General features: G+C 45.4%; 1 protein-coding gene across 7 annotated transcripts in view; it reads left to right on the top strand.

The window, feature by feature from the left end:
• The window catches only part of Ssdp (Sequence-specific single-stranded DNA-binding protein), a 77,378-nt gene that overhangs the window by 2,990 nt on the left and 47,954 nt on the right, over positions 1–26,434 (top strand). For 3 of the 7 annotated variants that reach the window (XM_089554569.1, XM_089554583.1, XM_089554555.1), the window contains exons 3-7: positions 15,226–15,287; positions 18,663–18,747; positions 20,086–20,127; positions 23,217–23,303; positions 26,087–26,188. In XM_089554569.1, the coding sequence (XP_089410695.1) occupies positions 15,226–15,287; positions 18,663–18,747; positions 20,086–20,127; positions 23,217–23,303; positions 26,087–26,188 (378 nt within the window). The remainder of the gene's footprint in view (positions 1–15,225; positions 15,288–18,662; positions 18,748–20,085; positions 20,128–23,216; positions 23,304–26,086; positions 26,189–26,434) is intronic. The other 4 variants (XM_089554577.1, XM_089554562.1, XM_089554597.1 and 1 more) reach the window with 2 other exon arrangements.

The following is a 26,434-nucleotide window of genomic DNA, read 5'->3' as shown; positions in this document are numbered from 1 at the left end:
TGGGTGTGACCATGAAAGCAAGGTGCAGGGTAAAGGCTTCTTGCGTTGACATCCTGATTTACCCTGTCCAGCTGGAACATCAATAGTCTGTGGTGAAGACATTCAGGACACAGCCATGAGCGGAGAGGGTGGTGGTGACCACCTTACAGGTCTCTGGAAGGTTCATTCTCGAAGCGCATGAAGATTGTGGAACAGCTCTCATGAGCGCATGTGCTCTCCCTGGCGTGCCTCAGAGAGAATTGAAACTTACGCTGAGCTCTGTTGGAGAAAGGAAAGCTTTTAAACACTCACCTCCTCTCCTTGGATACCCTTGGACATTCGAAGTGCAAGCATCGAACTTATATTCTGGATTTGGTGCCATCTGATTGTGCACTTTTTTTTTTTTGACTGCTCAAGACAGCTTCGATGGAAGAGTTGGATGTGAAGTTGTGAAAATTGTGATGCATTAGGGGTAGCGTGCTCCACCACCAGCCTTTTTTTTTTTCTGATGGCATTTGAAAGTTCTTACAACTCTGGAGATCCTCAAGCAGTGCTGCTGAAATCGTCATTTCAAAAAAGAAATAAAATGGGCAAACACTGCTTGAAAGATTCTTGTATATTAAGTCAATAACTGGAAAAAAAAAATGTAACTTGATTGAGCTTGTATAGGTACACTTTTGCTGCTAAATTAGCCATTGAGGCAGACTGTGGCTTGGTTTTTGATCTGTTTAAGCCGAGTGCACACAAATCATGAAATGAGAATGCCATACCACAAAGTCAAATTGCATTTCACTCTGAATATTGGAATACTAGAAGTCGTCATCATACATGAATTACCGCTGCGTTCATTGGTGTGACCCTGGTGTGATGAGTACAGTAGCTTTCCTGCAGTACCCTGCAATGAGCTTGTGCTCTGTTGTATGGATTAGTTCTCATTGTTTTCACTCTTTTTGAAGATTCTTAGTTTCGCTTCATTAGCCTTGATAGGCACCGAGGAGTTACTCCTCACGGACAACACAAAATGGGGGTAATCGCAGTCTAGTCTGTCATGGTTGTGCATTGGCATGCACTGTGGAGAGCTATTGGAGTGTTACTACTTCACGTACAGCTAGCCTTGTGAATCCGAGCAGGACTGGGGATGCTCCGTTAGAGGATGTGAGATGTGTCCACTCAGGCAGCAAAGATATCTATAGCCGAAGGGTTGGAGGGCAGTGTTTGGGAGTATGATGGCTTTTGGCTCTGGTCATCCAAAGCTGAACAGCATGGCTGGAGTGAGACATGAGAAGGCATTTGAGTCTCTGGATCGGTGATGGAACTACAAGTCTTACAGTCAGCTGGTCACCAGCTGATTAGCATTCTTTTATATGCAGGGGTTCTCTCTGGTGTGTTTAGGACTCCAAAATTGTGTGCATTTTGCTTGGATGCAAAGGTAGGAGGGTTCAGGTAGCACAGAGACCAAAATTGAATGCAAGAGTGACAGAGATGCAGATGTTGCACATGTTTCTTAGTCCAGCCAAAGAGGTGTTTTATCAAGATCTAGACTCTTATTCGTCAGGATTTGACGTGATTGAAATCTGTGAATGCACACACTTCATTGCCTTCTCAGGTGATCCTTTCTCTAAATGGTTATTAATGCATAGTCCCGTTGGTTCAGCACAGCAGTGACCTCATAACAAGTGGCTGGAATGCACTACTTGGTACTTCGGCTGCTGACCCGAAAGACGCGGGTTCGATTCTGGCGTCGGCGGTCGCATTTCGATGAAGGTGAAATGCTAGAAGCCTGTGTGCTGTGCGATTTCGGTGCATGTTAAAGAACCCCAGGTGGTGTAAATTACCCTGTGGTGTCCCTGTCCCTCATAGCCCGAGTCTCTGGGATGTTAAACCTGATAAAACCACGGAATGCCACTTGCTACGGCGGTCAGCAAAGCTACTGGCACGCTTGTTAGTGCAAATTTTCTTGTTGCGGCTGCCTTTCTTTATGTACATTTAGGCAGAGTCCATAGAGTTTTTAAGCGGCCAGGAACACAACCCTCGCTTCAGCATTTGGCTTAGTTTTCACAGCATGGGACAGCTTGTTGACATGCTGAATAATGGACATGCAAGATTTTGTTGGTTCAAATGCATGGCAGTAGTAGTTACTTCAGTCACTTTCCTTTGCTCGGGAAGACATTTGGCTATGCTTGTAGGCTTGCGCTTGGCTCCTTTTTGTCTACTTTTTCTTTCTTGGCCTTTGCATGTCCAGGTGCACATTACGTAGACAATGAGCACTTGGTTTCAGTCTCAGTTGATGATGCGAAAGCGTAAGGGCCCCGTGGCACAGAAAAGGCGGTGTCGGTATGACTGAGAAATTGGGGCTAGTCCTTTACAAGAAGCTCCCATAGATGGCGCCAGGACTGAAAAATTAGGGCTAGTTGATTACCAGAGGCTCCGATAGATGGCGCCAGCCACACCAGCAGCACATCGGAAACCCCCCCCCGACCCTCAGACCCTTGGTTTGCGAGTCATGCATGCTATTGCTATGCCACACATACACATTCATAAGGCTTGGTTGAAGTGTGGCTTTATAAGTATGTCATGTGGTCTTTCACATTATGGTTTACGATTCTGAAAAAGGAAACAGTGTCCGTGTCTGCTTGGACTAGAGGAGCACCTGTCGCGTTTTCCTCTAAGAGGCTGAGCCTAATTGTCCCCTAATTTTTTGCATATTAATAGAGGTTGCGGGTTCATAGCTTTATTTGTTTCTGCCTTCTTGCATCTTGTCTCTGTGCTGTTTGCACTCTTCCTGCCACTCCCAAACCTTGCCCGCATTTTCATTTCCCTGTGACTGCACAGTGGAAAGGTAACGGAGTGGATTCCAAGAGAAGGCAAGCGTAGCAGGGGGCGGCAGAAAGTTGGGTGGGCGGATGAGATTAGGAAGTTTGCGGGGATACGGTGGCCGCAACTGGCGAAGGACAGGGTTAAGTGGAGAGACATGGGAGAAGCCTTTGCCCTGCAGTGGGCGTAGTCAGGCTGATGATGATGATGGTCAGTGAAGGTAGCGTTGTTGGTAAATGTTTGCCTGTGTGGTTTGTTTGTGTGCCTGGCTGTGGATTCTCCACCTACACAGCTTATAAATATCCTCTGCCTCTCTTCTCTGTCCTGATGGCTTTCTGCTCGCTGTCGACGTCCTATCCTCTCTCCATTCGAAATCCCTTTCCACTGGTTGCTCTTCAGGTTCCTGCGCAGTGCGTGGCTTTTGTGGTGGTTGCCACCTCTTTCCTGTTCCTTGTATTGCTTTTCACCAGAGTACTTTCAGCCTCGGTAGTCAGTTAGATTTGGTAGTGTTACACAGCCACTGTTTATATATTTCATTACCCTCAGGGCCAGAGGACATTACAGAGGGGAGTGGATTACGCACGAAAGTGAAAAAAAAAAATACAGCTGTAAATACACTTAATAATTAGACATAAATGAAGCCCACAGAAAAAAAAAACGAACAAACAGGTTACGTCAAAATAAGTAAAAAATTAGCAGCGCATATCGCAGAATGAAAACAACAAAAAACAACAGCATACAATAAAAACAAACAACAAGAGAAATCACGTTCAAAAGGCAGTAACATGCGCGCATATAAAACAAGTGGAACAGCCCTAAAAAGAAAAAAAAAGATGACAGTGTTAACGATTCTCGAGTTTATGACAGCAATAGGTTTGTTAAAGCAGATTTAAACATAGAATTATCAGAAATTTCGACGATAGATCCAGGAAGGTGATTCCAGCTTACTGACGTACTTGGGATGAATGAATTGTGATAATGGTTGGTTTGGCATGAAGGAATACCAACCTTATGACGATGGTCAATGCGATGTGAAATGTAAAAGGGTGGTAACATCATTTTATTCTTAAGAATGGGATTGTCGTAACAAATCTTATGGAACAGGCAAAGACGGTATATTTTCCTGCGTTGTGACAGCAGGGGTAGTGACAAGCTTGTCACTATTCACAGTCCCGTCGGTATAGCTTGACACTAAGCTGTTTCCAGTAGCGCAATGGAGGTTTTTAATCGAGATTGAAGAACTGCTACTGCTGCCGTCATGCTCGGCCAGAATTCAAGTGAAAACCTTCAACTCTTTCAGTGCCGTGAAAAAATGACCGATTTTGAGTGTTTTAGAAAAATTGCAATTATTTCTACAAGAAGTGCTAAATGCACTGTGCATTGTAATATATCAAACTGTAGCCTCTTGGTTGTACTTCGGAACGAAACAAATTCCAGAGTTGTGTGTGCAAAATTTTCTGAAATTTTTCGGTTAAATGTGCCGGTATAAAAAAAAATACAAGCAGAACATAAATAAGCCGCTGCACTGAGCCAGAAGTTGATAAAACAAATTAATATGCAAGACGTTACATGTGTTCTTAGCTACCATTCTTGCGATTTGCAGCTGCGTACATAATACGCTGCACTTTCAGTGGCCTTTCAAGTTGGGGAATATGATTGCTGTGCAGCCAGAGACAGCAGTCGCGTGAGGACATGATGTGGAGGTAGAGATGGGATGTGCTGCGCTTTAAACCTTTTTTTTAGTTCTGTTCTTGCTTTTTGATAGCAGAGCCTGCAGTTCCTCCTTTTCTCTATTTTTTTTTTTGCTGGGTAGCGAGGGTTCTAGGGGAGAAAAGGGGGTGTGGCCTTTTTCACATCATCATCATCGTCAAAAAACTGCTGCCACATTCGGTAAAATATCTTGGCAGTGTGTTGCGAAGACTCTAAAGTACCAAATAAAACCATTCTCATCATTTACAAATGAAGCACGCTGCATAAAATACAATCGTGAATTGCGAAATAGAACGTGCGAGCATGCACTGATGTCGTGGGCCTCTAGGGCGAAGTCTCGCTATCGGAACTGAAATTCTACCATTTCACGTGGTTGTATAACTCACCACTGCTGCTTCAAAAGGAAAAAAATATCAGCATAAGAACCGACAAAAGTGCTCAGTGTAGCCATTTGCCTTGAGGAGCATGCGTACATCCGGTCAAAGTTTCATTTTTCCCGTCACCTCCATGTGATAGGAAATAAACAGCAAAACTGAAATTAATAAGATGTTATGGAAGCAAACTAAATGGCACAGCCTGAGCAGGAGCACAGACTCGATTTTTTGGCAGCCGGTTCAAAACATCGTAGTCATATGACTGATGGCCTATTGGCGCGGTAGCGAAAGAGTTAAACAGCGGGCTTGCTTGTGTGCGCTCATAATTTAATTTAATATCATAATTTAAGACATTTTCTGGCTAGAAGTGACCTTGGTTCACTTTTACTTGGCTTCAAGCAATTGTTTGCGGCAGCTTAATTTCTTGACGTGTACTTTCAACAAAGCATCGTCTAATGTAGAATTACTCTTGTGAAACCTATTCTAGGATATTGGAGTTTGGGCTGCCAGTTTACTTTATCTGACAAGCTTGAGCGTGTCCAAAACAATGCTGCCAGATTTGTCTAGGGATGACTTTTTTTAACCACTGGCATGTTTCTCATGGACCGTTTTGATTGGGATCCGTTATCTAAGCACAAAATACTTTAAGTTAAAAATGTTCAATTGCATCTGTTTTAATAAGGGGAACATTAACCGGGACTGGTATTGGTTCCCACTGTTATACTTTTGTTTTTATACAGCCGATTTAACTTTCAGTGGGAAATTCAGGGGATGGATAGTCAGACAAATGTACAGTAGACGACCGATTTTTCAGACTCCAATAATTCGGACTAGCGTGGTATTTCGGACTTCGTTGAGGAACCGTCATGCACCTCATTGGAACGTGTACATTTTCACGACCGATATTTCGGACTTTGCGGAGTCTAGAAGTTTGAATTTTCGGACTAAAATAGGTGCCAACAGTATTGTGGTGATCGTTTTTCAACCGAAAGTTTATTTTGACGCCGCCGCGGTGGCTGAGTGGTTATGGTGCTCGGCTGCTGACCCGAAAGACGCGGGTTCGATCCCGGCCACGGCGGCTGAATTTCTTTGGAGGAGAAATTCTAGAGGCCCGTGTACTGTGCGATGTCAGTGCACGTTAGAGAACCCCAGGTGGTCGAAATTTCCGGAGCCCTCCACTACGGCGTCTCTCATAGCCTTTGTCGCTTTGGGACGTTAAACCCCAGAAACCAAACCAAACCGAAAGTTTATTTCGGCCTAATATAGATGCGAGCAGGCATGCATTCGGAGGCGCTCGCATCTTCCCGTGGGTTACCATGGGTTACCTCTCGGTCTTCGCAAGCGTCATTGCCCCATGCAAACTGTCTGTTCCTGCTTCGCGCAGCGAGTGCATTCATTCGCGGCATGACTGCAGCTGCATCACACTATCTGGTATCATGATGTGATAGGGTGCGGACATGACGAAAGCACGGCTATGACTCAGAGTCTAGTATTATCGCTTGTAGGCGGAACATGGGGAGCGCCAATTTTCGCGATTTTGAAAGCCGTTTTTTTGCGGAAAAGTTTATTTTTTAAATTTCACGGATTTTTCAGACTGTTTGATTATTCGGACCGTTTTTCGGATCCCGCCGGTCTGAAAAATCGGTCGGTGACTGTATTTCTCTATTTTGGGTCTGTTTGTTTTTCATCACGCCTGCCATTGCATGCACATCTGAGGTTCGCAGGTAGCTCTGCAGCATGAAATTCAGATTTGAGCAGGGCTAATATGACAACCGTTTGCCATGCCAGTCATTCCTAGATATGACCTCCCTTTAGTGGCCTACTGTACGAATTAGCAAGTGTCCAATGCCACAGGCTTGTGTGGGCGTTGGTCGGGACCGTGCTGGCAGTTAGAATATCCGGGTTTCTGAATTGATGGGGGTCGAATTAAAGAGCTTTTACTTTAGTGAAAATTGGGTGGAGTTGTGTTCAGCGTTTGTTAAAGTAGTTTACATTAATGAGTGCCTACAACTAATTCTGCGAAATGGCTGCTCGAATGTAGTCGCGTCGCCAGTTTGCTAAGGATGTCCTCTGAGATTTGAGAGAGTCTCGAGCCCAAGAGAGTACAGAAAGTGACTCTCTTCATTAGAGCTGCACATGCATGCTTGTGACATGTCTGGACGTGGAACTCTTGTAGTGCTTTATGTTGCTTCTTGCACTCATGCCAGTGTACCTGATTATTGGTAGCATCCCCTTTTTACAAGGGTGGTGGTAATTGTCACCCTCCTAGTTTGTTTATCCCCAAAGGGGTTCTTCAGATCGTCCATTCAGATTTCTTCCTGTCCTGAATAAAGCTATTTGGTTGTCCTCTACCAGTCGTCCAACCTCTGCTTGCTTGTTTCCCCTTTCTTGATGACCTGCAAACTATAGAGTGCTTTGGATCTCCATGTGAGGCATTGGCTAAGAATATGCCGCACCATTCATCTAAATAACTTATCAACACCGTTCCGATTTTGAGTTATTAATAAATTCGCTCTTGCCCTACCATATGCTGGCCGTCCCGGTTAGCTCAGCTGGTGAAGCAGCTGCTCCGATAAAACAGTGGTCTCGGGTTCGAACCCCGGACCAGAACAAATTTTTCTTTAACTACGAAGTTTCTGTGGGATCTTTGCTTGTGTACCTGTAAGATATTGTCCTTGATGTCGGCTTTTTGTTGATAACTGTCGTACCTGAAAAAGTTGACTTTTCTTTTAATTTTCTTCGCGTTTCTCTAGAGAAGGGGTTTGGGTGTATTGGAGTCCTTGTTGGTGTTCACCGAGCACTGAATTCCTGCATGCCTCAACCGCCACCTTTCCTCTACCCACTTTATTTTGTGTCTAATCACACTGTAATTGTTATTGCACACAGTTTCATTGTACAGCCAGTCTTTATTGATTGAATTTGGCCGGTTTTTTAAGGTATCGTGTGTCTATGTGCTCTTTTTTTTTTTTACTGGTGTTGGGCTGGCATGGATGGAAGCCAAGACACGTGTGGTTTCTCAGCACCTTCTGGAAGCCATTGGGGCTGAAAGGATTGGGAACCCCTGCTCTAGAGCTCTAAAATTGGTGCATTTTCTTTTGCCAGTGAATGTTTCTAGGCGTGTGCGAATATTACTTTTTACAAACCGTATCGAATACTGATAGAACTGAATCAAATACTAATCGAATATTTGTACTAATATTCGCTACTTGCGCGAAAAATTTGTGTGAAACGAGCGCTCATGCGAAACACTGAGAAAGAGAGAGAGAGAGAAAAGATTATTGATTCTGTGTTATTATCGCAGCGTGAGGTCTGGCTTCAGCCCCTCTTCTAATGCAGCGGGCTTGCCCTCAGTCCTGGGCGCCACTTGCTTGTGCTGCCCGCTTGGCACGTTAGCATCACCAGAGGTGCTGCTGTACGGTGCTGTAACTTATAAAGTTGAAGCTGTAGCTGTTAAAAAACTCAACATTGATCTTCACTAGGTGGTTGCAACACGAAGTCTCAGTATATTAACTCAACGGCCGTCAACTTACACCCATGGGAAAATCTCCTTTTGCTATTGATGAAAATTTCAGAGGTGCATTAATCTGCTTGGGTGCAGTAATGCGAGAGAATTTCTCTAACTGCTGCACATTATATTATTGCGTGTTCACTCCTTTATGCCTTTACCGTTTCTAAGTTGTGTTTTCGCTCTAACTTCGGTTCACCACATTTGAATGCATGCGTCCAATTGCTGGAGTGTCTAGTAAGCGTACCAAAGTATTAATTCTCATTAATTCAATTAACTAATTCAGCAATTCATTAATTTGATTAAATTGGCAATAAACATGTTAAGTAGTTAATGTGACCAGTTAATTACTGAATTATTAATCAATTCGTTGTCTTAATTGAAAGTAATTGTTTATTAAATTAATTAGGGGATCAACTAATTCATTGATTCAAACACATTACTGATTAATTGGGCGAGTAACTCTAATTAAGCTAATTGTTCAGTTAATTAGCCATTTAATTAATCATTTTGGCTTATTAATTCATGCTAATTACATTATTCAATACCTGTTCTAATACTAATAATTATCCCTGTAATTGATTACTGACAGTTCGTGTGGGCTCGCTCTGCTGAAGATTCTGTACACGTCAATCATGAGGGAAGAAATACTTTTGCATTAATAAACCACAGCCTCAGGACATGAGATGGTGGTACCTACTGATGAGCCATGGCCTTCATGATCCGTCATCAGGGCGGCATTTGCTGACCTTGCCTGTGCCCATGCTGCGTCATCAACTTTTAGAGACAGAGCATGAGGACTTTGAACGCTGCCACATAAATGAACCACGTCGCGGTGCTGAATCCTTTCCCCACTTATGCGGATCGTGGCCTGCGCAATGGTTCGCAGTGTCAGTGCAAGCCTGGTTTTTTGGAAAGCCCAAAGAAAAATTTGCTGAGCCCTGTTCCAACTTCGGGGCAGTTATTTGGCGATCATTCGAAAAGTTCAGAACATATTTGATACGTTCTGAATTATTTTGAACATGTACTATTTGATTAGTTTGAATAATGGAATAGGTGAACATTCGAGGAGAACATTCGAACAGCTTGGATGTCAGTCCACCAGGGATCACCGCGACATCAGTCTTGCCATCGCACAGGGCCCATTTTACGTGAGTCGTGAGGTGGCCTCGAAACAAGTGAGGAACCAGCATGTTTGGTTGCTGGAAGAGACCACCAGGTCGTCGATTCCTGACGGATAGAGTGCACTCCAGCATTGACATTCATGAAGCCCCTTTTGTTTGCCCGGGTGATGACATTGGGTGGGAAGTCCTCTTTCGGCAAAGTTTTTCTTTTAAAAATGATGAAAGGGGGCAGCTTCTTTTTTTTTTTTGCCTGTGCACTCAAGGAATCACAAGCTCTCGTTGCCTGCTTAACATTTGAGGTGCAATTTGCTTGGCTCTTTTCTTTGAAACTGTCCTGCTCGAGGGCATATCGAACCGCACTGGCGTTTCGTTTGTGTTTCCTCGGGTTGGTGACGCAGCTCAGTTGCATATTCCTGAAGCTCGAGCAGTTTGTTTTCATCAAACTCTTTGGCCAGTTTCTGGCACTTGGAAGTACGCTGCCGCAGAATAAAGCCATTCTGCTTTATAAATCGCTGCAACCACAGTGGCAAGCCTCTGAGTTGTGTCTTCGCGAGTCCAGAGGCATGCACGATCTCAAAATCTTTCATGTGGGTGCACTCTGAAGTCGCATCCAGGGATCTTGCGTGCAGCGAACTCCGCAACCTTGGATTTCAGTTCGGGATGCATTGCAGTCCGTCCACAAAATGACATTTTCTTCTCGTTCTTCTAGAATGCTTTTTCTTTTTTGATGCTTCGAAGGTTTCCATGCTCTTCCACGTACTCTAAAGCTTTTTTCTTGAAAGAGAACAGGGGAAAAAGCCACATAGTTGGGTGGGCGGATGAGATTAGGAAGTTTGCGGGAGTACGGTGGCCGCAAGTGGCGAGGGACAGGGTTAATTGGAGAGACATGGGAGAGGCCTTTGTCCTGCAGTGGGCGTAGTCAGGCTGATGATGATGATGATGAGAAACATAGAGAATGTTTACTACATTCAAATCAGCGCGAAAGCACGGATTTGTGCTATATAGGAAATGACTATGACTGGGCAGTGCTGCTGGGCAGAACAGATGGAAGTTGATGAAGATGATGCTCTGCAATGCACAGTGCAAGAGTGCGGTGCAGTTTAACACAAGGAGTGTTCAGCTGTGGCAATAGTCTAGTGGTCTTGCATAGCGGCCTTTGAAGCTGATCTGTTCACACCGGTGTGGGTTCGACTCTCAGTCCTGAATATTGATGTAATTTCTTTTTCATGCCTCTTTTTTTTTTGCACATTGGCAGTAGACGATTTTGCTTGGCTCTGAACCTCCAGATTAGTGTTTTCGCACTTAAAAGTGCCTTTGCAACCGCGGTGTCTACAGTTTCAAGAAAAAAGCAGAATGGGTGTCTCCTGCTGATTGTGATGATGGAGGCTGAAGACTTCAGCCGCCCATTGTTTCAAGGTTTTGATAGTTTTTCCGCCAGTGACCGGTATGTGAGGCATGGGTCGACTTTTTGCTTTGATTATTTGCAAAAAAGTCTGACCTATCTATATAATTGGAGGAGCCCTCTGTTTTACAAAACGGCGTACTCAGCTCATTTGGTTGAAAAGCCATTGCATCATAGTAGTAGTCGGCACCCCGCGTCCGAAAAAATTGTATCATGCCAACAATTTGCCACAGGATGTTCCAGGCGGTGTCATATAATTCAGCGTTACGTGCAGCATTATTAAAGCTAGAGCCTAGCTTGCGGCATGAAGCAATTCGAACCGGCGACCTATAATCAGGGGCTACAGGTGTCCACCGGGATATGAGAGACAGTTACTGCGTCAATTCCTTTCCTCTAATCCAATTTTCATTTCCTTCATTTACAGCACCTCTTTCTTCCTTCACTGCCACCTTCCTCCCTTCCCTTACGGTGCGGTTCAGGTGTCCACCGAGATACGCGAGAAATTACTGTGCCATTTCCTTTCCTCAGAAATGTGGTGCGTTCAAAGGTGTTTCCAGTGGGCACGGCGTCGCGCCGAATGGGACTCCCTGGCAGCGCTGCCAGTTGACTGTCATTGCTGCAAACTCACCGTATTTGTTTTAACTCTTAATGAGACAGTGGGACACATATGACCCACTTTGTTCCCGGTATTGAAGGGCTTATAATAGGCAGTAGGAGGCAGGACTCCCATTTATACTGCGCTGGTACCTGCCGTAAGATTTCAATGCTTTGTTCAAAAATGGTTTCGGCCGTGTCCACTCGGTGTGGTAGCGAGTAGAGACATCGAAAATTCTCTTTGGGGGGAGGGGGGGGGGGGGCGTTGCATGTTTTTGGTTATATTCGATCTGCCAAAAAACAAAGTATAACCAATAAGTGATTCCTTTTTTCTTCATAGAGAGGAACAATTCTGGATCACAACGTGCAGCTGTTTGGAAGATTAGAGATGACAATAAGAGAAAAGCACTTTTTTTCACCATGCTCAAAATAGTTGGTTTGGTTGGTTTATGGAGTGTAAATTTCCCAGGTGACTCGGGCTATGAGGGACGCCATAGTGGAGGGCTCCGGAAATTTCGACCACATGGGGTTCTTTAACGTGCACTGACATCACACTGTACATGGGCCTTTAGAATTTTGCCTCCATCGAAATTCGCCTGCTGCGGCCGGGATGGAACCCGCGTCTTTTGGGTCAGCAGCCGAGCGCCATAACCACTGAGCCACCAGTAGCCGAGTGCCATAACCATTGCGCCACCACGGTGGCCGGAAATAGTTGTACATTCAGCTAAGCATAATGACTGAATTTTGAGTTCTAATTTTCAAATATTGTATGTAGAGTTTGTTCTTGGACGCCAAATCATCAGTGGCCAAATGTTCAGGTTCACCAGTAGCAAGAAGCCCTTCTGAATGAACAAGGAGGGTAATGGCCCAAAATGGTTGGCGTGCCTGGGTGAAGTTACCCTGTGAAAGTTGAAGAAAGGCGTAGATGCCAGTGGCGTGCCACGACGGAAAAAGTAGGGCGAACAAGTTCAACAAAAAGCGAACAAGTGTGCATAAGTTCGTGAAGTGGTTAATAGAAACTCACTCAGCGAGGAAGCCCATGTAGGTCAATGGGACAGATATGTCCCATTTTCTTAATCCTCATTAAATGCCAGTGGGGCAAATATGTCCCACTTTTTTCCCCGTAACTATTCCTACTGGAATTTTTAAATTTGTTGAGTACTGTTTCTGTGCACCTCATCTGCTTGTGCGATAAATTTTTCACGATTTTTGCAGAAGATGCATGCTCTCCCCTAAAGGGTTAAATTACACCCATGCGGAAGGCGCCAGGATGGTGGGCTGCTTGTAGAGCCCTCACAAAAAGCTAAAGCCTAAAACAAAGCACAACAACATTTCGGCTTCTGGGTCAGTGCTGCCTGATGTCCCAAGGCGCAACTGCCCAGAACGTAACTCATAATTTATTTTCTCTTTTGAATGAGTGTAATTCCTTTTCACTAACCATCTAGTTATGTCCCACGTGTCTAGAATACTAACCTTTTGTTGTTAAAATCAATTTCAAAAATTCAATTCGGTGTAGGTTTCTTTCGGTTTAAACGGAAGAGTCCAACGTCCTACCTACAAGGTCTATGGAAGACGGCGAGAAGGGTCTCTGATGTGGTTTAGGCGAGCTAGATCGATTCCACGGACCTCATTCGCTCTTGCTACCTGTTGCCGTGCTGTCAAAGTCTGAACTTCCGATTTTTTTGTTCAGTAGTCCCCGTCTATTTGAAGCTTCAGCATAGAGAGTCGGTTCGTATAAATAGGAGCTGTAGTTAAACTGAGCCACTTCCATTAATGGGGTGGCATTCTCCTTGAGGTGGCTTACGGTGACCACATTGTGCAAGTGTGACCTCGAGCTTGTGTCCTAGCCGAATGTTTTCTGCCACAAGAGCTTGAATGACGTGTTATGATATGAGGAAGTCCAAACAGTCTCTCTTCGTCACAAACACCCGAAGAGGAAGTAGCGAAGCGTGTGTAAAGTAATAAGGGAGTAAATATTCATTGTTGTCCACCCGAGCGCAGCCGTACGGCTACAAGCACTTCATAATGCCGGACCCATTAGGAGAGGAAAATAGTGGTGCTCCTTGATATGCTTTATCAAGAGAAGGTGTGGCCATGTTGGACTGCAAGAAACTTGCATAACTTCCTGTGAACCTCTCCAGTGCCTAGGCACTGACCTCTGCTAGGCCGTGAAACAGCGACGGTGTGTATACGTTCATGCCGTAGCATCACAACTTAACAAAGCAAAGTGCCCATATTCATCCTGGAACGATTACTGTGATCGCGGTGACGTTGATTCATTGCCTTTCCGTAAAAGAGTTTCTTCAGTCAGAGCAGGTTTTGAAGTGTTGATGTCATGGTGTAGGAGCGCAGTCACGTGGCGATGTTCAAATCTTGCGGACTTTTTTTAAGTTTAAAAAGAAGCCACGGAGAAGTTATATATAAAGTAAGCAACTCAGATGGATGTACTTCAACATCCTCTGCAGCTCTTGTGCAGAAAAATTTGCACTAATGTTACCAGTACAAAATTTCATTCATTTTAATTCGTTACGCAATAAGTGAGTTTGGGTGCATTTAGGTTAGGTTTGCTTTTATGAGATTTTAACGTCTCAAAGCGACTCAGGCTATGAGAGACGCCGTAGTGAAGGGCTACGGAAATTTCGACCACCTGGGGTTCTTTAACGTGCACTGACATCGCACAGCATACGGGCCTCTAGAATTTCGCCTCCATAGAAATTCGACCGCTGCGGCCGGGATCGAACCCGCGTCTTTCGGGTCAGCAGCCGAGCGCCATAACCACAGAGCCACTGCGGCGGGTTTTTGGGTGCATGTAAAAAGGTACCCAGAGCTAGCCAAGACAGCTGCATACAACCCAGCACATTGAAGTCTTCGTGCAGCGCGTTGTCATGTTTTAAACAGTGACATTATGGCTGTAGGCCTCCTGTCACAAAACACAAAGAAGCTGCTTCAGATTTAATTGTCAGCTGCTTACTGCACAGCCTGCTTCAAAATGATCTTGGCTATTCCCACCATTGACCATGGGACGAGTCCGGTTTCCTAAAGAGAAAAAAAAAATCCAGGGGGCACTTTGGCTCTGTAAAGTGCTGCAAGGCAAAAAGCCTTTCCTGTCGCACTGGTTTGCATTGATTTCTTTTTTGTGTGTGTGTGTGTTTTATTTTTTATTTTGCAAGGGAGGAAGATGGGAGTGAACGAAGACACCATATTCACTAGATGCGGCTTTGTTCATTCCAAACCATCGAGCTGGCATGGCGGAGGGGTTAGCATGCACGTCTCGCACTCCGAAGACCGGGGTTCGGTTCCCCAACTCGGTTTTATTTATTCATGTGGTTTGACTAGAAAGGTCAATTAGGCTACTTGGTCTTTACCATTGTTCTGATGCCATCCATCACGTCCTGTCACCACCTGTCAAGTGATGGAACTCTCTCCTACTCCGTTTTTATTGTTTATTTATTTTACTTGGAGCATCACTATGCCATCCCTTTAATTGGTTGCATGGTTACTAGCCAAAGTACAATTGGCCCAGTTTTGAAATCGCGCACTGTGACGTCCCGACCGTTTGGACCAATTGAAAGCGTGACATTTCTGTCGACAACTCCTGTTTACGACGATGACGCATTAAAGACTTCATCGTGACCTTAACATGACCAGCTGTGTAGTGTGCTGCTTAGCGCTCTGCATCTGATGGCCGTGCACTGAGCATGTTCGTCTTTCATCTCTTTGCAGATCCGATGGGAGAAGAACATAACGCTAGGCGAGCCTCCTGGGTTCCTGCACTCCTGGTGGTGGTGAGTTGGCGTCCCGCACTCTTCTTGCGGAATTGCACTCTACGACAGCTTTTCTTGGCAATGAAGAAAAGGCTGCAGGGGCTTAGCATCTATCTGTACATGCGTTGTTTCGCCAAATAGGTCGGCTGCATGACAGTGCTCCGGCACTCCCCAGGACATTGCTCCCCCCCCCCCCCCCCCCCGCCCAGTAATTACCATTGCTGGAGCAAGTGGTGCCATCTATGGAAGCTTCTTGCAACTTGATGTGCCTAGCAATGTAACCAAGAAGGCTGTTTTTCCCTTGACTTTCAGTGTTGAAATTTGGCAGTTTTACGCTATGATAGCTTTTCTTGGCAATGAAGAGAGAAGGCTGCAGGGGCTTAGGATTTGTACATGCGTTATTTTGCCAAATATGTTATTACCATTGCTGAATTAACTGGTGCCATCTATGGACGCTTCTCGCAACTTGGATGTGCCTAGCAAATTTGTTATAACCAGAAGACTGGTTTACCCTTGACGTTCAATGTTGAAAGTTGGCAGCTTTGATAGAAATATGTTCTCAGCAAATATTGACAAAATGCCATGATTTAATTCTTTCCTTACCACGCAGAAATGGCCGGATTTGGCTGAATTGAAACAAATTTTTAAAAATGAAAATCACGAAGTGTATCGCACATTGCATTGCTTGATATTGTAGTTTATTGGTTGCACTTTTGTACAAAAAAAAAAAAAACGCCAGAGTTGCGTGTGCAAAACTTTTCAAGACTTTATTGGTTGATAATGCTGGTCACAAAAAAATACAAGGAAAACAAAAATCATCGCATATTCCGATGCATGATATTGTAGTTTATTAGTTGCACTTTTGGATGAAAAATACGCCAGAGTTGCGTGTGTAAAACGTTTTCGAGACTTTATTGGATAAATATGCTGGTCACCAAAAAAAAAGAAAGAATACAAGCAGAACGAAAATAAGCCCTTGCACTGAGCCCGAAATCAATTACAAAAAAATTAAAATATAAAAAAATGTTGTACTTAACTACAGTCCTTGCGATTTTCAGCTGTGCGCATGACACACTGCACTTTCCGTAGGCTTTCAAGTGAGGCAAATGACTGCTGTGGCACTAGAGAAAGCAGTCGTGTGTGGACATGAAATGGAGGTAGATGTGGGTTGTGCCGCACATGACACTTGTTCTGAGTTCTGGTCTTTTTTTTTTTTCTACATAGCAGAGCTTGCAGTACATTCTTTTCCCATTTTTTTTCCCGCTTGGTTGTAATAAAAATAAAAAACACAGAAAAAGCCTTAAAAGGGGGCATGGCCTTCCTTTACATTATATTAATCGAAACTCTGCTGGCGCATTTAGTAAAATATCTTGGTGGTGTGTTGCAAAGGCCCTAAAGCACCAAATAAGACTACTCTCATCGTTTATAAATCAAGCGCGCTGCATAAAATACAACGTGAACGGCAGAACTAAGCATGCACTGATGTCACAGGTCTTTAAGACGGTCTTGCAATCAGACTGAAATTCGATAGGGGTGTTCGAATATCAAATTTTTCGAATACGAATCGAATACGAATACTTAGTTCCGAATATCGAATCGAATATCGAATAATTAAGGACAAACGCATTTAATCACTACAAAACATTTATTGGGCACCCAACAACATCACAGTTCAACTATCGATGATTAAATGAGCACAAAAGGTGTGTGTGGCTGCACAAAAAGTATCAAGTCTCGAACATTATTCTTAGAAGAGTGGAAATATCAGAGAAGATGGCTAGTACACAGCATTGATTAAGGCTAGCTTGCATCAGCACAAAAGCGCGTTGCTGGCATGACGTAAAAGGTTGTCGTGAAGGAAAACCAGCTGCACCACATGGTCAGACAGAAGTAGTTCCCTTCTAATTGAAACGACTCACAGAAAATGCCCTCTCACTTGGCACTGACCTGGCATGTATTGCGAGGTACTTCGTGCACAGCTCTGACTATACCAGCTTCGCAGGTATAGCCACAAAAAAGCTCACCAGCGCAGTCAGCTACGGCATTGCCCTTGGAGGAAGAAAGAATTTTCTTTCCGTGTAGGCGCCGCCATGTTGTTATATATCTGTCGATAGGGCTTGCGGACCGAAATGCACGCCGGTGCTCAATATGAATATTCGTCTAGATACGGATATTCGCGTCTGGTCGAATACTCGAAACAACACGAATACTTGGATTTCGAATCGAATTCGAATACTAAAAATATAATATTCGAAATATATTAGAAAATTTTGAATATTCGCACACCCCTAAAATTCGACCATTCCATATGGTTGTCTAGCTCGCCACTGCTGCTCTAAAAAAAAAAAGCGCTCAGTGCATTTTTTCACCTTCCGGGAGCATGCGGCACAACAGACACCATGATTGCCAACCGTCAGACTAAATCCGGTCAAAGTTTCATTTTTTGCATCTCCTCGCTCGCGTTACAAAATCGAAAAACAATACGGAGACCAAAGAGAGTTTGTTATAGAAGCAAACTAGGTGCTGCGGCTGGTCCAGGAGCGCGGACTAATTTTGCCGGCAGGTGCAAAACGTCGGTCCGATGGCCATCATCATCATCACCAGCCTGACTACGCCCACTACGGGGCAAAGGCCTCTCCCATGTCTCCCCAATTGACCCTGCACTTCACCAGTTGCGGCCACCGTATCCCCGCCGTATCCTCCCACCGTCTGCAGGGAATTCAAAACAAAATATGGGGGGAGACTGACGTTAATCTGATTTAAATTATGGAAATTGGCCGCACAGGGCAATAATTTGAAGTTTCTAAGAATGCTCGGAACGTGTAGATTGGGTTCCCGTGGCAAAAAGACGAGTTTCCTCTATCTCTTCAGTGCACCTTTAAGGAGGGTGACCTCTTGGGGATTAGGGCACGACAGTCAGTTGGTGCAGGCAGATTTCACTTTGCCTTCGGTGTCTCTTTAATGCAGAGTAGCTTTTTTGGGGGGGGGGGGGGGGGGGGGGGGGGGGCATTGTGCGCCCAGGTCTTTGTTTTAGCCTTTTTTGTCTTGATTTCGACTAGGATGTCATTAAAGTGGGTTAATGGCATCCTAGTTGAAATCAAGAGGAAGAAATGCGCTTGGGCAGATAACCGCTGGTCCTCAAGGGTGACGGAGTGGATTCCAAGAGAAGGCAAGCGTAGCAGGGGGCGGCAGAAAGTTAGGTGGGCAGATGAGATCAAGAAGTTTGTGGGGATACGTTGGCCGCAACTGCGCCTTTGCCCTGCAGTGGGCGTAATGATGATGATGATGTTTTGTTTGCATGACATGCTGAGGAAAAGAGCTGTGTGCCATCCCTCTTTGCTGTAAGGCTTCAGGCATCTGCCGTTGTTCACGCGTAGTCTCTCTCTGTGTATGCAGCGTGTTCTGGGACCTGTACTGTGCGGCGCCTGAGCGGAGAGACACGTGTGAGCACTCCAGCGAAGCCAAGGCCTTTCATGACTATGTGAGTACTGGCCGACTTTTGTGATGTGTGCACGATCATTGCCAAGGGGTCAGTGACCCACTGTCGGGAAGTTTTCAGGGTGAATGGCCTTTCTGCTGGCCATCGCTGTGCCTTGCCACCTTTGCTCCCGCGACTCTTTCCTTACTGTGCCTATTGAGCATGGGTCACATTATTTACATGCTCCTTATACAGGGTGTTTCACACCTAAGACTTTCTCTAATTTTTAAAGATATGCTTTTTGAGTTAGAAGAGCACTGTTCTCGACAAAATGTTTAGCAGTGTAATGCATCAGAGTGCAGTTAATATGTGCTAATTTGGATGCTGGTTGACTAATACTGAGTAGTTAACTTTCTAACTATTTCTATTCGGTTCCCTAATTATTGAGAGGCGTGTAGCCCACCGTATCATTTTTTAGAATTTTGAAAACATAGTTACGCTCGGTGCTGTGGCCCCAACAAATTTTGGCTACATCGTGCCATAATATGCTTTAAACAAGCTTGCAGGCAAAGCAACCTCTCCAGTGCCTGTAACTCATCAAAATAGATTAAATTTGTTTGGTCACAGTGTGTGTGGAGGGTAACAATTGTTTCAGAATTCTAAAAGCTGCTATGGATAATTACATACGGTGGGCTACATGCCTCTCAGTAATTAAGGCGCCTAACAGTAATAGTTTAAAAGTTCATTATTCAGTATTAGTTAACCAGCCTGCTAGCTAGAACGTCTTAGCTGTACTCTGATGTGCTACACTGCAGACAATGCTACGCCGAGAAAAGCTCTCTTCTAACTCAAAAAGCCTATTTTAATAATTGCAGAAAGTCTCTATGTAGTTCAAGATGTGACTTTCGATTTTGATGTAATCAGTAACTTTGCTCTTTGATGTTGCTCTTTGATGGCAACGATGAATTTTAATGGCCCAAAGCGGAGAACACCAGAGTTCATCATCAGAACATAAAATTTCACATTAGTACCTAATATTTGTATTTAAAATGCATGCTATAAAACAGTACAGCCATTTAGTTTCACCTGTCCGCAGGACCCGTCAGGGTGCTGCTTCACTCGACGAGGATCAGGCAACTAGTGGGGAAGCTATCTCTGGAGATCATCTTACGATGGAACAATTGCCGGCAGAAATTGCGAGGCTAACGCCACCTGTATATTAACAGCATCTCAACTCAATTCGATCATCTTATAATAAGCCTAGCAGTCTTTCGTGGTGTTCATGCCCTCCATGTGCCCTTTGAGCTGTCTGGGTGGCCTCTTCCCTCGCTGCATTTGGAAAGCATGTGTGGCCTGTCTGCTCTGGCATTGCTCATGCCGCCCTTCTCTGTCTGTTTGCAGGGCTTTGTCAACTCTGGTTATGCCGTCAACGGCATTGCACACGTGAGTACTTGCATCACCCACCTTCTTCCTTGTTGGCTCATTCTTGCAGTGACCACTCTCTGGCGTGAAGTTGCGCGAAGCCGTGTTCACCAAATTGCTGGCGGTAGCCCCCACAGCTGCTGTTAAGCTCATTGTTATTCTTTGCCACCAGTGGATTTCTGGGCTGTCTGACAGTGTCAGAACAATGGTTGGCTGAGGCTGAGAACTGTGCGAGAGGCATTTTGCTTTCTTCCCTTACGGCATTGCAGAAAGTTTTTTTTTTTCCACCTATTTTATAACTGCACGTATAGGGACCTACGAGTCAGAAATGTGGAGGTTACCGAAGAAGGTTAGGCTTAAGTACAGTACGACGAGCTATGCAAAGAAAAAGGATAAGTGTAACGGTAAGAGACCGGAAGGGGTCAGTGTGGGTGAGGGAACAAACGCGGGTTAATGACATCCTAGTGGAAATCAAGAGTAAGAAGTGGGCTTGGGCAGGGCATGCAATGCGAAGGCAAGATAACCGCTGGTCCTTAAAGGTAACAGAGTGGATTCCAAGAGAAAGCAAGCGTAGCAGGGGGCAGCAGATAGTTAGGTGGGCGGATGAGGTTAGGAAGTTTTGCGGGTAACAGAGTGGATTCCAAGAGAAAGCAAGCGTAGCAGGGGGCGGCAGATAGTTAGGTGGGCGGATGAGGTTAGGAAGTTTTGCGGGATAGGGTGGCCGCAACTGGCGAAGGACAAGGTTAATGGGAGAGACATGGGAGAGGCCTCTGCCCTGCAGTGGTCATAGTCAGGATGATGATGATGATATAGGAAAGATGGATACAGGAAAGCACTTGACCGTTAAATAATTTGTCAGCTGATTCCTTCCTCAATGAATCTCTTGTTGACTTAATTACAATTAATTGTTATGTAATTCAGTGATTAATTCATCAAAGATTAATTTGGGAATTGACTAATCCAACTGAAGCTCCGTTTGATTAATCACTTTAGTGACTTGGGGGTCTCTAACTCCACCTTGAATAGAAAAAAAACCTTGTGCCATGTATGGCACTCTTTGGCCGCAGATGCCCTTGCACCATAAAAATTCATCATCGTCATTATTAATTTTTGCATTATAATTGCATAGTTGTTCAATCAACTACTCTATTAATCACTCCTATAATGGGTGCTCGACAGTCCACGCTCTGATGACACCCTCTGCCGACAGGTCCTGTACTTGTCACTCATGAGATAAGAAATGCTTTCACATTAAAAAAAAAGCTACTTAAAACAAATGCTCAAATTTCTCTGGGAGTTGCTGGACAGTTCTTTGAGGGTGCCAAGATTAAGAAGGACATTATAGCACTTCTCAGGGCTGGCAGTTTTGGCCAAGAGCCCAGAAAAAAGGATGGCTAAGCAAGAGCCAAGGTTTCCTAATATGTTTTACCGCAAAAAAAAAAAAGGTCTGTTATCCTCGATTGCTGGTCCCGTTATATCCCTGAACTCTCATAATTCTTGAATTTAAAGCCAAATATTTTGTAATACCCCTGCTTAAAGGTGACGTCCTAGTCATGTGACTGCTTCTTCCTCACACTCCTTCGTATTACACCGACACCATAGAGCTGGCAAACAGCCGTCGCTGTAAAAAGCAGTTTATGCTACTGTGGTGGAATGGCGAATTTGCGACTGATGGTTGCGGATGATGTGAATGCACTTTTGATTATAACTGCGTGCCGCAATTGCTTGTGCTGGCTGCAGCCTCTGTGGCTCTGAAGATGAATCAAAGAATATAGATATAGAGCCTGATGCGATTTCAGATGAGAGGCTGACGTTATTATTAGTTGCTGGTGGAATTCACCTTGCAAATGTTCTGCCAGCAATTGCACTACCATAGCAACACTTAGACGTTTAAGTTGGCACTTTTCGGCACAGACCTGAGACATCAACATGTGCACAATCCCAAAATAGTCATCAACTATAGCTGTCAGCATCTCGAGTGCAGGTCACAGTCTCAAAGAAATTTTATAAGCTGGGAAGCTTTCTTTCTTTATAAGTGGCATCTGAGTGGGCAAACAGGGACTTGAAATTAGATGTGGTGCTCTTGCTCTCGCGAAGGAAGCGAGTAGAACACGCCTTCTCGCGCTGAAATGGGCAGCACATAAGGTTATATTGTGCATCACCACACAGACAAAATAGAGAACGCAGTGAAGACGATGCCAGGCCCGTCTTACGCGTCCGCGCTGAGGTACAAGCCCAACCTGTGTAAATGCGGTGTAACAGTAAAGTGGCTCAAACTCTCTTTAGTCCCTTAGTAACACACTGTTGGCTGGATGGACACCACAGGGAACTGAAATGGCTGAGTGCTGTTTCTTCGAAGCATCCCCTGACGTCTTGAGGGATTTCTCTTGATGGTTTTGCAGACAGGGTTTCATCGCGAGGTTGTCCTCCACCTTGTTGCTTAACACACCTACAAGCCAAGGTTACCCATTGGAATAGTATTGAGCAGCCTCTACTGTGTAGGTTATGCCCTTCAGATGGGAATCTGCGCTTGAATTTCAAGCCAAAAAGTTCAGGGGGCACTTCGACGATCTAAAGTGCGCAAGGCGAAAGCCTTTCCACACAAATTTGGCTGCTACTGTGACCTGGATTGACTAGACTAAGTAGTCAGTCATTAACCAATCATAGTTAGTCGTGACTAGTCAGTCATTAACCAATAATGACTAGCTAGTCATGTTAGTCATGACTAACTAGTCATGACTAGTTAGTCATTAACCAATCATGACTAGTTAGTCATTAACCAGTCATGACTAGTTAGTAATAGGTATGTTAGTCATGACTTAGTCATTAACCAATCATGACTAGTTAGTAATGGGTAATGTTAGTCATGACTTGTTAGTTGTTAACCAATCCTGACTAGTTAGTCATGGTTCATGACTGGTTAATGACTAGTCAGTCATGACTGATCAGTTGGTGACTAACTAGTCATTAACCACTACTGCCATGGCTGCGAGTATGAGCCATTAAAGGCTTTCGCCTTAATTTTGTTGTCGGGGCACTGTGCATTTGAGCGAGCTGTAAAGGGATGTCTCGCAGCGGCACTCATGGGAGCCTGCTCTTGCCTCTTTCAGAATCCCTCGGCACCAAGCCCGCTGGGTCAGATGCCTCCCAATGAGGGCATGCCAGGTGGGCCAATGCCTCCCGGCGGATTTTTCCCCGTGAGTACTTTCACCACTGTCAGTCGGGGCTTGCAGAGGCATAAAGTGTGGAGGCCTAAATAATGTCAGGCTCTTACTTGGCTGGGCTATTGTCACCGAGAGAAGGAGGATTTTGGCCAGACAAAGCCCTGCTTGAAGTCTCTCTCCGAGACCCTTTCTGTCGTTTGGCTGAAAATAGGTTGCAAGCATCGACAGAGGCAGGTTTTTATGGCAGCATACTAGGTTTCCTCGTGAGGCTCGTTAACGAGAGCTAGTCACATGCACTTCTCTGCACCTATCCTCGTTGTTGTTGATCTCCGTGGTGGCCTTAAGAGCCACTGCTTCTCTGAAGCAAGTTTCGAGCTCTTTGCGAAACTTTATTGGAACAGACGGTGTGCAAGTCTGGTGCTCCATGCTGGGCTGAACCATCTGTGGCAAAAATGAGGCGCAGTTAGGTGCGGCAGAATTTCCAGACAACTTGGATGGTTGTTCACCCATTCGGTGGAAACTGTGTGAACATGTCCGGGAGTGCCGAGGGTACGAGGCAGGTGTATTCATTAATGGAAAACTAAGTGCAGAGAGAGGGCAGCCTTCCAACCTGCACTGCAGTGCTTCATTTATAGTGCACTGGTATGCTTAGTTGCATGACACAGTCTGTCGCCTTGACTCTAGAGTAGCTCTTGGCAGATTGCCGTAGTTCTCTGCTGGTGGTCACGGGCGAGTTCTTCTTAATCCCTTTTCAGTCTTCTTCTCCCTTTGACCTTCAGTTTGACCTTTATTGAACAGCTTCCTTGAAAGTCCTCATTCACTTTCCCTGTGGTTAGTCCGTGGTTCTCATGCACAATTTTCCAAACTTTTTTGATGCTTTCTTTTGCATGTGTCTGCTGGTTCATAGCAGACCTGAGCTGTTGATGTGTGTGGCAGCTTCAGTACCTCCCTCAATAGGTCATTGATCATTGGCTGGGTTATTGATCAGTGGAGTTATATAGTAATATGATATGGTCAAAACAGTAGCCTAGCCTGTGCTCTTTTAGGTTGATGACACGCACCTGTTTCGTGTGCTGTCCTACTTTTACGGTATGGCCAAGCCATCACAGCTCACCTGGGTCGGTAGTTTACCAGGGTTCACAGCACAAGGAAGAAATCTCATTTTAAGTTGCCCAGTTCCTGCTGCTGTCACATTTCTATGGCCAGCTTTGTTGTCAGTCCTTGTATGCTTCCGGCGAGTGAAACAAGTTGGTGCAGTTCAGTCTACTCGTTGAAAGAGGGCAAAACATCTTTGGGTGGTGTGCCTAACAGCGTCTCGTGGCTTAAAACCACTTTCACTGTCTTGACAAGCCCTTTAGGAGAGTCGAGAAGTGCAGATCTTGTCTTTAGTCATTAATACTTGTATGCACCAGTTCTTTTAGTGGAGAACCTCAGATGGAAACAGCGTACTTGAGGTGACAGGCTATTGCTGCTTGTAAAAGCCTGCCTCGCGAGGCCTCCAGGCAGTGCTCCAGTAATTCGAGTCGACAGTCACTGGGGTGGGGGGTGTAATTTTTGTGCCTCGTGTGTTTGTTTTGTTCCGATGCATAATACGAAGCCGCAAATTCGGGTTTCGAGTGAAAATGCACTTGCGCAGCCGAGCATGAGTTTGTGGGCTTCATCTCTTCCTGCAGTGGCTGCATTTCAGTGGAGTTCACGCGAGAGAGTACCTGTGTATCTGGATTTCATTGCATGGTGAAAAATGTGGTTGCACTGCTGCAAGGTGTTGTAATTGAACCAGAGCCACCCACTGCAGCGTAAAAAAAAGGGCCTTTATTTGGTCAGTTGGCAGTAGTGCCATGTCTCAGGTGTGAGCATCGTGCGAAGCGTATTTGGAGCCGCCACTGGCTTTGCGTGTGTGTGTGTGAGGCTGGTCTGGGGGAGAAGGCACCAAACGTGCTCAACGATGTGCCACGATGGTCCGCACGCATGCCAGAGCTGCCGTGCCGGTGTGTCCGTCTCCTGTGGCTTGTGGTTGTGTGCCGTAGCTGCTCTCTGGGGGGCACAGTCTGAGGCACCCCTTCTTTCTCTTTCTCTCTCTCTCTCTTTCTCATTCCCGGTTGTTCTTTTGTTGCTTCTTTCTCATTTTGGTTTTCTTTTTTTTCCTCCTCTCTCTCCCCCCTCCCGCTCTTTCCTGTCTCACACGTGCAACATAACGGGGACGGGCACCTCCCTTTCTTCCCCCCCCCGTGCGACTCTTTACTACGACCCTGGCTCACTCTGGCTCTGAATCTTCTGTGGCTCCCCCTTTAAACCCCCGTGCTGCTCCGTTTCGGGGCAAAACGTGGCTTGCATGCGTCCCTCCTTTGCTTGCTCCCCTTTGCTGGGCTGCTTCGGAAACCTGTCTCTCCACCTAACCCATCCCTCCTCTCACGTCCTTCCCTACGCCCTCTCTCTGTCCCTGCTCGAATCCTCGTCGTCGCTCTTTGTGCCACCTTCTCTGCTTTTCCGTTGCGTTACTGATTTGGGTGCTGCTTACTGACCTCCGTGCCTCGACCTTTTCTCATTCCTTTTTGCACATCCCCCCCCCCTTGCCGCTTTTCCCGTGCCTCGCTTTCCCCGTGCTGCTCCGATTTCCCCATGCTGCTCCGATTTTCCCCGTGCTGCTCCGATTTTCCCCGTGCTGCTTCCGATTTTCCCCGTGCTGCTTCCGATTTCCCCCATGCTGCTCCGATTTTCCCCATGCTGCTCCAATTTTCCCCATGCTGCTCCGATTTTCCCTGCCCTGCTGCCACTGTGGTGTGTGTGTGTCCCGTTGTATATCCCCCCCCCTCCAGCAGAATTCGCACATGAGGCCCTCGCCACCACAGCAGCCCGCCAATCAACCGTCCCCTCACCCTCAGCCCCCTCCCCCTCACAGTCAGATGATGCAGAACCAGGTGAGGAACAACACCCCTCTCTCTCTCTCTTTCACTTTGCATCCCCTCTCCACCCCCACGCGTTCTTCTTCTTTGTGTTTTTTGCCTTGTTTCCTTGTGTGAGGTGACGTGCGCCCCTGTGTTAGACATATATCCCCATTGGCACAGCTAATAGGCCCAATATAGGAAATGCATTGGCAAATCGCGATTTCTCACCCGCTTCTACACTTCTTTCAGTTGAATGTAACCACGCTCTCTGCCCGTCGC

The sequence above is a fragment of the Amblyomma mixtum genome, chromosome 1 (assembly GCF_055824585.1).
Source record: "Amblyomma mixtum isolate Tamu chromosome 1, ASM5582458v1, whole genome shotgun sequence".
In the NCBI taxonomy this organism is placed as follows: Eukaryota; Metazoa; Arthropoda; class Arachnida; order Ixodida; family Ixodidae; genus Amblyomma; species Amblyomma mixtum.
Note: the sequence above shows the minus strand (reverse complement) of the source record. Positions and strands in the feature narration are given on the sequence as shown.